Source organism: Struthio camelus, chromosome 1 (assembly GCF_040807025.1).
Source record: "Struthio camelus isolate bStrCam1 chromosome 1, bStrCam1.hap1, whole genome shotgun sequence".
Classification (NCBI taxonomy): domain Eukaryota; kingdom Metazoa; phylum Chordata; class Aves; order Struthioniformes; family Struthionidae; genus Struthio; species Struthio camelus.
The window spans coordinates 62738328-62753448 of NC_090942.1; the positions used below are offsets into that span (position 1 = coordinate 62738328).

General features: G+C 41.7%; 2 protein-coding genes across 3 annotated transcripts in view; one reads left to right on the forward strand and one right to left on the reverse strand.

Moving 5' to 3' along the window:
- Positions 1-637: 637 nt before the first annotated feature.
- On the reverse strand, positions 638-11028 carry HSP90B1 (heat shock protein 90 beta family member 1). The gene is made up of 18 exons (XM_068944381.1): positions 10488-11028; positions 9839-9938; positions 8992-9133; positions 8786-8902; positions 8048-8379; positions 7092-7203; positions 6151-6270; positions 5438-5554; positions 4862-4999; positions 4700-4777; positions 4554-4619; positions 3919-4188; positions 3459-3704; positions 2998-3134; positions 2508-2586; positions 2266-2421; positions 1591-1683; positions 638-898 (listed from the first exon to the last, which is right to left on the reverse strand). Exons 1-18 carry the CDS (start codon positions 10912-10914, stop codon positions 869-871), a joined length of 2760 nt encoding a protein of 919 aa, XP_068800482.1. The 5' UTR covers positions 10915-11028; the 3' UTR covers positions 638-868.
- The window catches only part of NT5DC3 (5'-nucleotidase domain containing 3), a 46813-nt gene continuing 42692 nt past the window's right edge, over positions 11001-15121 (forward strand). Inside the window, exon 1 of one of the 2 annotated variants that reach the window (XM_068944409.1) lies at positions 11001-11133. The gene's annotated coding sequence lies outside the window, so the exon portion shown is untranslated. Of the gene's footprint in view, positions 11134-11804; positions 11946-15121 lie in introns of those variants that run through there. The other variant, XM_068944417.1, reaches the window with a different exon arrangement.

Genomic DNA, 15121 nt, shown 5'->3' on the forward strand with positions numbered 1-15121 from the left:
CTTGTACAAAGCAGGACTAGTGTATTTGTCAGGTTAACTACACAGTATGAAGCGGTGTTACTAAACAGTAAAGAACAGTACAGGCTCAGAGATAGTAAGCCTCTTCTCCAGCTGTTCACACTAACAGCTGGAGATCATTCCCACTTGTCTCAAAGGCCACTGTCCATTATGTACACTGGGATCAAACATAGTCCAGTGCTACCCTATGCAGACTGAAATTCAGAACAGCTGCTACAACCACACTTTCTTTGCAACATTACCTTTCATGTTAAGCTGCAGGACTTCAGTTCTAACACAGCATCTATTTTTTAAATGCCTTATCTCATATTTCTCAATATGACAAAAGTTACGCAACTTCTGAATACTCATTCCACACAGGTAAGTTTCAGTACAGCACAGCTCACTCATATCAGGTATTCCATCTAAACAGCATGGCAGGTTTAAACACCTGACCTTAGGCATACAGTGGAAGTGATTGGCACCAGTGTGGAAAGGTAAAAATGACTGCTGAACCACCACAGCAAGCTTCCTGTTGTGCAGAGACCTGAACACTCAAGCAAACCAAGACAATCCCATCAATTCTTCTTAGTGGTAGTCCACAGCATGAGCTTACTATGCGAAATTTAGAGTGTTAACGTGGTGTTTGGGAACATTTTATTTTGTACATGACAAGATTTTACACCAAGTAGTCAGTTAAATAGTACAAATTTACATTCGTGAGGAATGTTTTAGAAAAGTCAACTTAAAAAAAAAAATCCTCCTTTGCCCTTAACCCCATACCATCCCTCAGCATTTTACAGTGAAAAAAAACAGAACAATCTAATTCACATTCCCTAACTCCCAACACAGGATGGCAGTTGAGTGTAGTTTACAGTTCATCTTTCACATCTGTGGATTCCTGTGGAGACAAGAAATAATCAGAATTTTTTTTTAAACAAATATAAAAGCTGTCCCAAAAGAACCAAGTTCATAAGTACTATTACACTCTTTCAATTTCAAATCATGTAACAGAAGTAATAACACTTTTGAACACAGAATTGAACTCAAACTTCTGTTCAGATGACAGCATGTTAAGTCCTTGCCAAGAGTCCAAAAACCCTTACTTCAACCTGTTCAAGTGCTAGTAGATCAAGTTTGCCATTTCATCTTGAATAGTTTAAAAGGATTAAAGCACACCCTTACTTTGACTTTGTAAGCTACCTTTCAGGCACAGTATTAGCACTGTTAATAGCCCTGTTCTAACTGACAAGAGGAAGCAAGTCTGCTTTCCAGATGTGCGAAACCTTCATCTGTAAGCATGCTAATGCAACAGTCAAAGGAGAACATAACTTCTATTATATACAGGTAATATGACTTTTTAAATTCAGCAGTGACGGTAAAAAGCTAAAGCAGCTATGGTACAGTAATTATTTTTCCTCAAACTTAAGGGAATTTGACAGGTACCAGTAGGCAAGCATACCTCCAGCTTCACACAGCTTTTGGCAAAGCTCAGAAAACCTCACACTAGAGTTATGCAAAGCAAGATGAATAGGTTTGTGGTCAAGAAGCACAGCAGCCAGAACTGCATGGGAGTCAAGATCAAGACCTCACCTTTTGTGTTTCACTTTCTTCAGCATCCACCTCTTCTTCATCTTGCTCTGCCTCCTCAGCTGCATCTTCAGGCTCTTCAGGCTCCTCCTCCACCTGCAGAAAGGTCAGAGGTACTTTGCTATGACTTCAAGAGCTCTATTTCCTCAGAACGTTTGCTAGCTGTGACCTGACTAGCACAGGCTAGGAACTAACAATACTTTCATAAGAAGTTTGATAAATCATTTGCCCCAAGCTTTCTGAAGGGCAAGACAAGTTATTCTTTACCATTGATATGCTCACTACCATGCCTCCTCCATTAAGATACCAACAAGTTCTCGCACAACGTTTTGAGAAAACATGTGCCCATTTACTAATCCCATCCAAGGCAGGATTGAGATGCATGTCTGTTTGGCTCCTCATTTACTTGCATATAACCACCATTTGGTTAAGGATGGGTACCATTTAAACAGAAAAGAAAAAGTAGTCTCAAAGAAATTAGGAAGAGAGGACAGAAGCTTCACGGACAAACCCATCACTCCCCCAGCCAAGGGCTGGAGCTAGCCTCCTGATGGCCCACCTACATGCAGGAAACTAGATGCATTTCAATCTCCTTTTAAAGAAATCTACCATGGCTTCTCCATTTTAAGCGGAAAATACTCAAACAGAAACACCACCTCCCAACTGAAAGCCACTAACCTTTGCATCCAGGTCGATGTTTAAACTTAAACGAAGCATCCTTTCTATTCTATCTCCATACTCCTTGGTGTCTGGTAACATATATCCTGATCTCAAAGTTGCAGTTTCAAACAATACCACCGCAAGATCTGAAACGGTTTTGTCATCTTCATTTTCCTAACATGGAAGCATTAAGAAAAAAAATTGTTAACTAGTTCATGTGTAGCCAAACAGCCAATGTTTTACAACAGCTATTTGTTTACCTTGACTCGCCTCAGCATGTCCTTTATGAGTGGATGCCTAGGGTTTATTTCAAATGTCTTCTTTTGGCTAGCATAGTAGCTGAAAAGAATGAAAGTTGCATCAGTATTTAAGCTTTAAAGTAAAGGACAACTATACCTTTAAACCCCATCAATGCTGAATAGTTACAGTAACTAGCTTTTTTTTTTGTTTTAAATTAAAACCACATCTTTACCACTAGTGGTAACCGTGAAAGCTTTCAAGTGATTAAGCCAGCCTGTGTTCTCCTATCAAGTGACAGATGGGAAACACTGCGGATTGAAGTTTTGCTCACCAGTTTTACATATGAGACTTTGAAACAGCAGTAAGTGTAAGACAATGAGTGAGACAGCAACTCAGTTATAAACGGCCTTAGAAACAGAGGATTATCTGAATCAGATGGAAGCTTGGTGTGCCCAGCCGGGCCATCGACTACATTTCACGTCTGCTACTCCATACGAATACAAAGCTTACTTGGTAGAGATATCCTTCCCAGTTTGGTAAGCTTGAGCCTTCATGATTCTTTCCATGTTACCAGACCATCCATACTGACTAGCCACAAGCGCACATGGAGACTGGGTTAAACGTTGAGATAGCACAGCTTTTTCAATCTAGACAAAAAAGCCTTAATATTAGTTCAGAGAATCAAGCTCTTACTATGGAATAGAGCTAACAACTCTGAAATTGTATCACTTGGCCACTTGAGTGATGTCCAAAAGCTTTTTTTTTTTTTAAAAAAAACAATAAGCAGTCTAGCTCAGTATCTTCCCAAGATCAACATGGATGTTACCCAACTTGGTATAGCCTTCCATAAAAGGAAGGTAGGAGAAGCTATCATCATATCCTTGATGTCCAAAGGATTAACAAGGCAAGCGTTGTAGCAAGGAGTACAGTAGCATATGCAAATAAGGGTTACCTAGCTTACTGTTTTGTACCTTGTCCTTTAAGGCCTTGTCTTTCATCCAGTTTAAGAGTGGTTCAAATTCCTTTTCCAAAGCTTCTCGACTCTCCTTCGATTTTTCACTTTCATCAAACTTAACTCCTTCTTTAGCTACGTTCTGAAACCTCTTGCCATCGAACTCTGGCAGAGCTTGAATACAGTATTCATCTACAGGTTCAGTTAGATAAATCACTTCATAGCCCTTTTTCAGAAGACGTTCGACAAACGGTGAGGACTCAGCCTAAGGAGGCAGAACAGACAGTTTAGTTGCGTTGGCGGCAGCAGCTAGCAAAACCTGTACAGATATTTTGATAAACAGCAGAATGAGAAGACTGAACTGCAGTAGTAACATAAGCACAGGGGCTCTGCATTTACAGCAAGAACAGACAGTTCATAGCAGCAGTACTTTTGATTAGAAACCTTACTTTTCCTCCCCTCACTCCATGCTCACATACCTCCTTCCGGCTAGCGCCTGCCATAAAATATATCTTGTCCTGTTTCTCTTTCATTCTTTCCACATACTGGTCAAGGCTTGTAAGGTTACTTTCATGATGGGAGGACTGGAAGCGAAGAAGTTTAGCCAGTCGTGTACGATTGGAGTGATCCTCAATCACGCCAAGCTTTACGTTAGTACCAAATTCTTTCCAGAACGTGTCATTGTATTTTTCTTCTGCAATTTTCTTGATCATATCAAGAGTTTTACGAACAAGTTTCTTTCTGATCACCTTTAAAAAAAAGGCAGTAATATCAAGTTTTAACAGTAAGCACTTGATAACCTAAAGCACCAATTACCACCTTAGGTCTGTTAGCCATTGCCACAACAATCCCACTCATCTCATGGGACAGGGTATTTTTTCACTTATGGAAGAACCCTTAATTTGGCCTCGCTGCAAAGCATGGATTCAAGACACTTATGCCATTGCTTTAGGGGGGAATAGAGGTAATCTAAAAACAGCAGTGCTGAGATTTTCTCTACTTCGACTTCACATTCCTAGTTTTTTCAAGCTAAATTAAGCAAGCTTGAAGTATTTTCATTTTGAAGCAGTCCCCTCCTATTAAAATGGAAAAGTTTAAAATCTAACTGGCTTACCTTTAACAATTTATGCTGCTGAAGTGTTTCACGAGATACATTCAGAGGAAGATCATCGGAATCCACCTAATGTAAGAAGAAACTTGTTCAGTATAACTAGCAGTTTTGAAAATTAAAATCTAATACAATTACAATGCAATACTTACAACACCCTTCACAAAATTAAGATATTTGGGCATCATGTCATGGAAGTCATCAGTGATGAATACTCTTCGAACATACAGCTGTAATACAAGAAAAACGGTAGTTAGGGTGTTACGGAGGTTTTATTATTTTTAAACTGGAATCTACAAACTTGCTTGTTTTACCTTTATGAAATCACTTTTTTTGGATCCATATTCATCGAACAGGCCACGCGGAGCAGAATTAGGAACAAACAAGATGGATTTGAACGTTACTTCCCCTTCAGCAGTGAAGTGGATGTAAGCCATAGGATCATCATGTTCCTGTGAAGACAGTTCTTTTAATCAACAGTGGAAAGATACTGGAAAAGCAAATTCCATTTATGAATGAAAGCGTATTTGCCAGATCTAAGCATACATATGGAAGAATTAAACCCTCTAAACATGCTTCATTAGAATCTATTATGGAGACAGAAGTACCAGATTCAGCTGAAACACAAGTAGTCTTCTTGGAGACCTACTAGTTTCATCTAAAGCCACAACCGAGGGGTTGCCAATACACAAGACTACAGCTTGTGATTCCAGGCTTGCTGCCTGGAATTCGGTCTGCATACTGACACCAACGAATTCACTCTTCAAAAATAAGCCCATCTTGTAATAAAAAAGCCAAAAATAAGCACTCTGTCGCCACTTCATTTACGCAACACAAGGTACTCTAGTAAAGCTACTGCTCTGGAACAACTCTTGAGGCTCGGAGATTACCTTGGAAAAGGTTTTGTAAAAAGCTTTGTACTCATCATCTTCAACCTCTTTAGATGGTCTCTGCCAGATTGGTTTTATGTCATTCATAAGCTCCCAATCCCAAACAGTCTTTTCAACCTAAGAACATAAACAGCGTAATATAGTAAAGACTCATGCTTTACTACAAGTCAGTCAGTCAAAGAAATTCCACTGAAGACAACTCTAGGCCATAAAATAGCACCACATTATACATAGGTATGTATAGACTACTAATTTGGGAAATAAATTCAGAGGCCTGCATATTCTCATTTAATCTAAGCACATGGCAAAAGTCTACACTACAGTATGGCCAACATACATTTACTGCATTCACTGGTAATCAGGGTTTCTGTTCCACCACCATTCTGAAGAAAGCTTTCCCAAAGATTATCTTCAAACTATTCAACATGATTGAACTAAGGTTTATTAACACTTCAGAGCGAGCTCATCGTGCGCAAACTCAAAGATATTTATAATTGTTCCAGGAACACTGCCTCCCAAGGCAGTCATTCGCTTCATTTCAATGAAGTTCCTCTTATTTACCATTTTCTTTACTAACGTACCTAATCACACACTTGAATAGGACTGTTTTTGGAAAGCACGCACGTTGAAGTGCATCTCTGAAAGACTACCTACTAGAACTACTGAAGTAGGTGTCGTGAGTTACATGACCTCCAAAGTCTGACAAAGCTTACCTTTTTAGTTTTTGGTTTCTTCTCCTCTTCCTCCTCCTCAACTGCAGCTTCATCATCATCATCTGTTTCCTCTTTCTCCTTCGCTTCCTCCTCCTCAATGGGTTCTTCAACAGTCTCTGTCTAGAGACAATTAAAAGAGGGGACTCAGCCTGTTTCGCTTCTTACCAGCTAACTTCTAGTATTCTCTGAAACAGCTTAATCCCTCAGAATACCAGTTTAACTTGTATGATTCGCCTATGGCAAGAATTTCTGTGTAGGCAGCTATGTTTTTAGTTGCATTTTCATGAATGCATTGCTTTCTTCCAATGCATTGGGAGGCCACTGTAGTCAAATATTAAGAGAATTCAGCTTTAACAGCATTGGAAACACAAGCCAACCACAGACTGAGATGATTCAAAGTCGGTGCTACACCAAAAGGTATCACAAGAACAGGTGTTAACTAAAATATTGCCTTACTTTTATAAGGACTCCTACTGTGGCCCTGCTCAACAGCTTAGCAAAGCTTCTAGCTATCAGAGAAGACTCCACTGCATAGCTAGTGGAAGAAAGATTCTTTTCCTAGTACTTAGCACAGGTCTTGATTTCTAAAGAGTATTTTTGGAAAGGAGGCACAGCAAGATTAAATCCCTTGGAAAAAAAAAAAATCTAGCTTAAGCTACACAATAGCTTTCAGAGAGTAAGTAACTAGTTAAATAGTAGCTGGTTTATCCTCCCTCCACTTGAGTCAGAAAAGTAAAGAACAGAAGAATTTTAGAAGCTTTGGATAGCACATTTTGGGATCCATTAAGAAAAGTAAGAAATCCTGCACTACTAATGCTACAGAAGAGTTTCAACATGCACTCGTTCTTCCTAAAATTATAGTCATGAAATGATTACCTTATGGTCAAATTATTTTCAAAAAACCAAAACTCATACCGTTTAACTCAGTTGAAGATACTGACCTTGCTGCTCCACACATATATGGGGAAGTTGATGAACTGTGAATATTTCTTGACTAGATTTTTAACAGTATCCAGCTCAAGGTAATCTGATGCTTCCTCCTTCAGGACAAGGCTAAAGAAAAAAAGATTTCCATTCTAAGTGCCTGAGCAGTATTAAAATACTTCTACAGAAACAGACTACCTTCCCACTGTTGCTACTACACCAATTCAAACTTATCTAGGTAGGCACAGCTGAAGCAGTAAAACTCCCACACACCTCCTCAAAAACACAATCCTTTCGCAACAAACATTCTTAACAATTGGAGCACCGTACAAAGGTCAAAAGTCTGACTGCAAAAATTCCAAATCACATTGTTTATAATGATCAGGCTATTGATGTCCTCACTGATTTCATTTGAAACTACAACACAGAGCATTTATTTATTTATTTCTACTGAAGGCCTTCAGGAAGCAGTTTTCCTAAGAGGTAAAGCCTAGATCAAGTAAATTCATATGCTCAAAGTGATGAAGAGGGGGCTCTCAAGCTACTCCTAATTTCGCATTTGTATCAGAGTAGTCCCATCAGTAGACTGTAAGCAGCAATCTGTATCCAATGTGAATCTCTACATCCCCTGTATCAGTCTCATTTGACCACAATTGTGTTGAAAACTACGTGAGTTTACAGGCTGCTGGAAGCACCTGGAATTACTTGCCACCAGTTACTTGTCAAGATGCTTGTAGTTTTCTTAACCTGACATTTTATTAGACGAACTAACTGCACTAACACTGTACGTCTATTTTACACGCAATCACTAGGTTAGGATGCTTGCGTGAGTCTGGAAACAGTTTTATTACAGGAATCAGATAGTCTACGTACTGACAATGCTGAAGTGACGTAAGTATTCCAACAAGGCTACATATCTCTCTATATATACACAACTATTTTTTAAATCTAAGAAAACAGACTTAACACTTACCTTATAGTTGTGCCACGTCCTAAAGTGTTTCCCCTTGGGTCATCAATCACAGAGAACTCATTTGAGTCTGACTCCCAAATATGTTGCGTATCATTATTGTGTTTTGATGTGACAATAACTCTGTCTGCTACTAAGAAAGCAGAATAAAAGCCAACACCAAACTGGCCGATTAACTCAGATGTTGACTGGCTATCATCCTGCATTTCAGTCATCTTGTTTAAGAATTCACTTGTACCAGACTTTGCAATGGTACCCAAGTTTTTAATCAGTTCCTCTTTTGTCATGCCAATACCCGTATCCGTAACATGAAGCATGTTCTTCTCTTTGTCACACTGAAAAGAGAGAAAAGATTCTATTGGACGTCCCTTTGCACACCTTTAGGCGCAATACACCACTGTGAAAGAGTGATAAGGAGACTAGCAGCTAATCATTCAAGTTAAACTTGCCTGGCTGTGATAAATTGAACTGACAGTAAGTAGAGGAGTAAGGAAAACCTGCCTTTGAGGTACTTCAGTACTTCAACTACTTTTTATGAAATCAGAGACATATTTTCAGTAGACTAAAAAAAGCAGCAATCTTTGGTGAAGCAAACTGCAAGTGTCCTGGATGTAGCGCTCATAGTTTGTGTTTGCATCAGTATTAAGCAATAAACTTATAATTTAATGAGGTACTACCTCCTTTTATTCCTTCTACTGCCCCTCAGTGGATCAGATAAAACGGTTATCTCATGCTTCTTACCTTGATTTTGACAGTAAGTTCCTCATTACCAGCAAGAGCATTCTCATCAGTTAAGGATATTAACCTTATCTTGTCTAAAGCATCAGAAGCATTTGAAATAAGTTCCCTCAGGAAAATCTGAAATAGAAATCAGTAGTCAAGGACTCAAAAACACACACACACACACACAAATGGTCCTAGGATGTTCTCCTGACAAAAGCACTAACCTCCTTGTTTTTATATAAAGAATTGATAATAAGTTTCATCATTCTGTTAACTTCTGCTTGAAATGCAAACTTCTCAGATTTTTCTCTGATTTCTTTTATCTGGGATGCGTTCAGGCCATCTAGCTGGATAGCTTCTTCCTCTCTGTGAAAACAATGGAAAACTTGTTCATATACAGTACCACTCTTTTTCCAGTCTAGCAACAGACTTCAATGTCACATCACCAATGAGACCCTGAATTACCAAAACAGCTGGCATAAAGTTAAATGCCCACATCAGATACGTGCAACAGTAGCCATCCTCTACTGCTTAACCCCAACCCAAGTTAAGACTCAAGTGAAAAATCCTGCTCGCAAATCAGACTTTCTTTTATAAAAAACACAAGGAAGAATACAGGCATTTTACAATCACTGTAACTCTCAGCACACAGTACACTTTACAGAAGATTAAGTGTTTCACAGTTAAAAAAAACAAACAAACCTATGCCATCGGTAGGCATGGAACTCATATTGTTTACCACGTGCAGTTACATGCAAGAAAAAACCCCTGTTGACCTGCTCTTATGCCACTACTGCTATTACACAAAGTATTTCTGAACACAGTTACCTCAGACTCTTCTCTACTCATAAGAGAGGAGCAGTTTCAGAAATAGATATTACTCTACTGTTCCTCTACCTGACTAAATTTCTCCAGCTTAATGAAACCATATCTTTGAAGGGTTATCTCCCCCCCCCGCCCCAAAACCACCTTTTATACTTTGGGCATTAGTGGTATAAAAACTGACCCTTAAAATAATTAGAATAGCCTTAACAGTTCAGAAGTAACTAATCCACGCTTCCAGCTACCAACCTCTGAACAACTTCATCGTCTGTTCGAGATCCTTCTCTGCTTTTACCCAAGTCATCTTCTACGGTCCCATCCACATCCACTTCATCAGCTCTAACTGACACTGGAAAAGCAAGAATTCCAACAAGATGGACCAGAATCCCATTCCACACCACTAGAGAACTCTTCTTCACCAGTCACAAAAATTTTCAGACTCAGGTCTGTCCATTCTTCCACCCATCCCTGGGGGAAGCTTACCCCACTCAGGGGCATCAGAAAGGGAGGAAAGGGATTGGACCCCCCCCCCCCAACAGCGCATGAGCAGTCCCGCGCGTACCTTCCCCTGCCCCCAACCACCTCCTTCCCTAGGGGAGGCCAACAGCAGCTCAGGAGAGAGCAGGACACAAGAACAAGCACGACTTCGCCCTCCCCTCTGTTACACCTGCGGGGGAAGGCGCTGGGACAGCGACCGCTGAAGCAAAGGGACCCTCTACGCCGACAGGGCTCCAACGGCCCCACCCGGGTCCCCGTCGGCCTCCGCCCACTCCTTCTCCCCTAGCAAGGAAAGGGGAGCGGGAGCTGCCACCGGGGGAGACTTCCCCCCCCCCCCATAACCGCCGCTCGGCAGAAGCTTCTAGAAGGCGATAGGCGAGGAAGCAGCCACGGGACTCACCAGCCAGGAGCAGAGTGCACGCGAGAGCGAGCCCCCACACCGGCTTCATGGCGACGCGGGTTTGCGGCCGCAGAAGAGCACAGCCCCGGGCGACACCTGACTCGCGCTCACGAGCCCGCCGCCACCGCACGCAGACGCCGCCACCCCGCGCCGCTGAACCGCTGGGACGGCCGCGGCCCTCCCCCTTCGCCTTATCAATGCGGGGCGCCCAGGGGTGGGGGGAAAGGCTCTCCCGGACTGGCCAATCAGAGCGTACCACGCCAAACACGCAGCCAATGGTCAGGCTGGGAAGGTGGGGCCCGGCGCCAGCGCCGCCAATCGCGGCTTTCCATGTGCGGTTTCCTGCGGGCAGAGCGTGGCCGGCCCCGATTGGCTGGGGGGGAGGTGCGTTTGGCCAATCATGTCCACGGACGGGTCTAGGCCGCATGGCCTTCCAGCATAATTTTTTAATGAAGAAGCCATAAATGTTTAACACCGAGGCCACGTGGCTCGCAGCGAGCGCGGCCGCACTTGAGGAGCGAGAAGAAAAATCTCCACATGGGCAGAGCGACGCCAACCGCTTCCGGGGGCACCCGGAATGTTTACCGTAGAGACAGTCGCTATGGCAACGAGCGCTTCCGGTCGTTGCGGCCCGCCGCACCCCGAGGTACCGAGGCGGCAGGCGGGCGGGTGGGGGGGGACAGGGGAGCACGCGGAGAGCGACGTTAAACCGTGCGGCAGAGAAGCGGCAACAGCGCCGGCTGTGACCCGCCGTGCCCGGCAGAGGCGGGGCGTCCCCACCCCTCAGCGGCGGCTGGGGCACCGGCTCCTGGGGCCTGCTCCCGCCGCCCGCAAAGGCCGGCGGGATGCTGGGCGGGGCGAGCCGCGGGGCATGCCGGGAGTGGTAGTGCGCGGGGGCGGGGCGGCACCCCCTGCCGCCGCGGGTGGGGCGCGGCGGAGGGGAAGGGCCGTTACCGCCCCGCCCCCCGCCCCGCCCCTCCCCCACCGGAGGCCGACTGGTCTAAGAGCAGCGTGTGAGGGCTGGGCCTGACAGGGGAGAGGTCCGCGTTGCCTGCGCCGTCGGGTCAAGGCTGGGAGGAGGTGGGAGACTATGAATATTTTTCAGGCATACGAATTTTTAAAAGGAAGAACAAACACTGCGTGCAAAGCCGGAAGCGTACTGCCGTTGAAAAATTGGACGTTCTTAAGCAATGAGGGTTCACAAGTGATCACATGTAACCGACTACGTTTTGTAGGTTGGTCCGCTGCCTGAAGCGCCCGTACAAGTTCCCCCTTGCTTTCCTGTGCAAGCCTGCCCTAGCTTTCGCGTGCCGGGCACCCGTTTTGTCGTGTTCAACATTAGCTTGCCAAGAAGATTAAAAAAAAAAAAAAATACCTGGCCACCAATGATGTAATGAACTCTGTACCTGCAGAGGAATGTGTTTGAAAACTATTGATCTGAGATGTTCAGTATAAAAGGTAAGGCCAGTGTATTGAATAACTTGACAAGCGTTCAAGTTAGTCTATCCGCACGTTGCTAAAATTTTCTTTCGGAAAAATTAAGCTCATCATCTTTAGTTATACAGCGGGCCAGTTAGTTTTCCGGCTTCAAAACTCAGTGCAGTGCCTTTACCGATGATTAAAGTTTATAGCCTTAGAAAGGAGCCTCTGTATTACAGTGAGTAATGGTTATCCTTGGGTTCTTCTTAATGCGGCCAAGATTCTAGTTCAAGAGTAATCATTTAAAAAGCTATTTAAAAATAATCCATGAAGCTTTCTTCTATGATCTGCGGTTACATTAGTTTTACTTCAGAGGCTGCTGCTCCACTGATCAAATATTATAAGAGAAATAAGAGGGAAATTTACTTTTCCAAAAAGTATGTGAGAAAGACTACGATAAATTAAGTATAAGAGAGCTCAGGGTCAGGATTGTGAGTAAAAGACAGCCTGTCAGGTTTTTTATGGAGACCAATGTGAACTTGGAGAATTATTTTACAAGGACCGGTCTTACCTGATTGAAAATATTCTCCAGTCTTCAAGTCTGCAAATATAACTTGGTCACTCTAAAATCTAAATGGAGAAAGTTTGTCTTTCCGAAAAGTCAGCTACAAACATTTCCAGGACTGGGTTTCCTAATTATATCTCTATGATTCCTAGAGTGAAATATGTTACTCTACAAGTGTGAATACGAGTTAGAGATTCACAGAGTAAACTGATTTCCAACTTGAAGAATTTTTGCATTGCCAAATTTTATGGCAGTTTTGTTTTAGCGGTTACTTTCCTGGCAATGAGAAAATGTAATACTTCATTGCAAACTTTTTGAACTTTGGCAGCTGCAATAGCATGAATGCACACCCGCATTGTCTGTTATTGACATTGCTAAACCAACAGAGATTTTAGATAAAGTTTGGTGGAATCCAAATTTGGTTGGTTTCCTTACTCTCACGATTATGCAAGTTAGAATGATGTTTTTGAAGGAGATAGGAAACCTAATAAACCTATGTTTTGTCCTTTGCATTTAGAGGTCAGAAACTAGTAAGAAGTGTGATGTACTTAGCTGCACTGATTGCTTTATGTACGTTATACTGTTTGCTTTCATTAAAGCCTGGTTGGATTACCCAGGACAAAAGTGATACCTAAGAATGAGGAGGCTGAGTACTTGCGCTCTCACAAAGACAATTTGATTTCTTTGCACAGTCTGACAATTGAAGAAAGTATCTTCTTTGACTGCATACTGAACTGCTAAAATTGTTTCTTCTACCTAATTTTAAACTATATTATGACATTAAAAGTTCTTTCTTAACTTGAACTATCGAATACTGCTGTTACTGGAGTTTTAATGCAAAGCTGGATGGCTTTTCTTCTCTTTTTGTCACTCTTCGGGGAGATTTTTAAATCTTAGTTGTACTGACCACTAGCGCCATTCAAAATAAGTCTGGACATCACTTTTCAGGATTTAACACCAAAGTAAGGGTATAACTCTTAAGAAGTAATAGTTCTTTAGTGGAGGAACTTAGCTACATTAAGGAATACTTTAAAGCCGTCAAATATACTTTTGACGATTGTGTGCATAATAACTTAAAGAGTATACTTAAGTGCTATATTTTCTCTTATAACTAAAAATGCTGGGGCATTTGGTGATAAAAGAAACAGAGTACAGGCAGCATTTTTTTTTCCACGCAAATAGCAGAGCAAGTCTTTCTCCAACGCTCAGAATACACCATTATCAGCTCATCCACCTGTCCTTGGGGAAGTCTGGTCTGCTAACTGAAGCGTGCCACATGATTCCAACTAGGAGTTGTAGCTAACAAGAAGTATTAGCTTGCCAGAAATAGCTGTAGAGATAAATTGAGAGGTGTTCACACGATCCAACTTTAGGTATTTGACTTAACCGGCTAAATTAGCCAGCTAATCTCCCTTGGCTCCATCTGTAATAAATAGAGACAGTCCTTCTTTCATTGCACTGGCTGTGGCATGTGTCAGACTCTTTCCTGAGCTGATTTAACCCTCTGGGCCAGCAAAATACCCTCTAGTTAAATCAGCTTATATTGGGTCTGATGTGCCCCAGACTGGAGCAAGGTAAAGAGCAGGAATCACTAGGAGAAAGCGATATTCTCCTTTTGCTGGTGGTGGGTCGAGCCACCACTTCTGGAATCCTGGAACGTAACTTACAGAGAGCAAAGACGTTGTACACGAGTGTAAATGTAAAGAAACCATAAAACTGAACAATGAGTTTGCTTTGGCAGAATATTTCCTCTTTTAACACACAGGCAAATTGAAATTTGTAACTAATGCAAGTTCCATTTTTATTCATGGACAATAAAAATGCTCAAGTTTGTGTCACTGCTAGTAAGGCCTGTACTGTCATACTGGTTTTGATAAAGAAAAATGAGTGATTTTATTTTAGAATAACTAATGCAGCCTGAAATTTGTACCACCAGATTAAGCCTTGGCTTTCTTGCATTATCATGCACTGTAAATACTAAGAATTACTTATTTGAATTCTCTGTAATTTGAGCTTCATTTGTATCCTTACTGAAACAATAAATCAAGAGTTAGCATTCCTTCCCTTCTGCAGCCTCTGCTTCAGGGGCTAAATACTGTAAATACAAACAAACTGGAGAGATATCTGCTTCTTAAAGATGCTTGACAATATTTGGGACTGAGTATTTGAGTATATAAAACAAAAAGTGCTGCTATTAGGTGGCTTTTCAAGGCAGTTATCCGAATCTTAGAAAATATTAACAGTAACTACAAACAAGCAAGATTAAAATACTGTTGTTTGTAAATAATGGTGCCTTTCTAAATGGTTATGCTATGATTATTCTTACCTGCTTTCTTTTTATCAAGAACAACTATTGAACAAAATAACATGTTTTGACTTCAGTCTTCTTTCAATTAGTAGAAATACATTTTCCACCCACTACCCACTTATTTAGTCTCAGAACTATTAATCTGCACGAAAGAGGATTCTTAATATTCTAACTGAAAGGATTCCTGTGCTGCTTTCCTTCCGGTACTGTGAAAGGCTACTCAAATAGTCTACGGCTTTATGTACAAACGTAACACACAGATTCTTTAAAGCCTGTTTTTTAAATCTTTTGTTCTTCCCAAAGAAACAATCACACAGATAGTTTTATTAATATTAGAGCTTT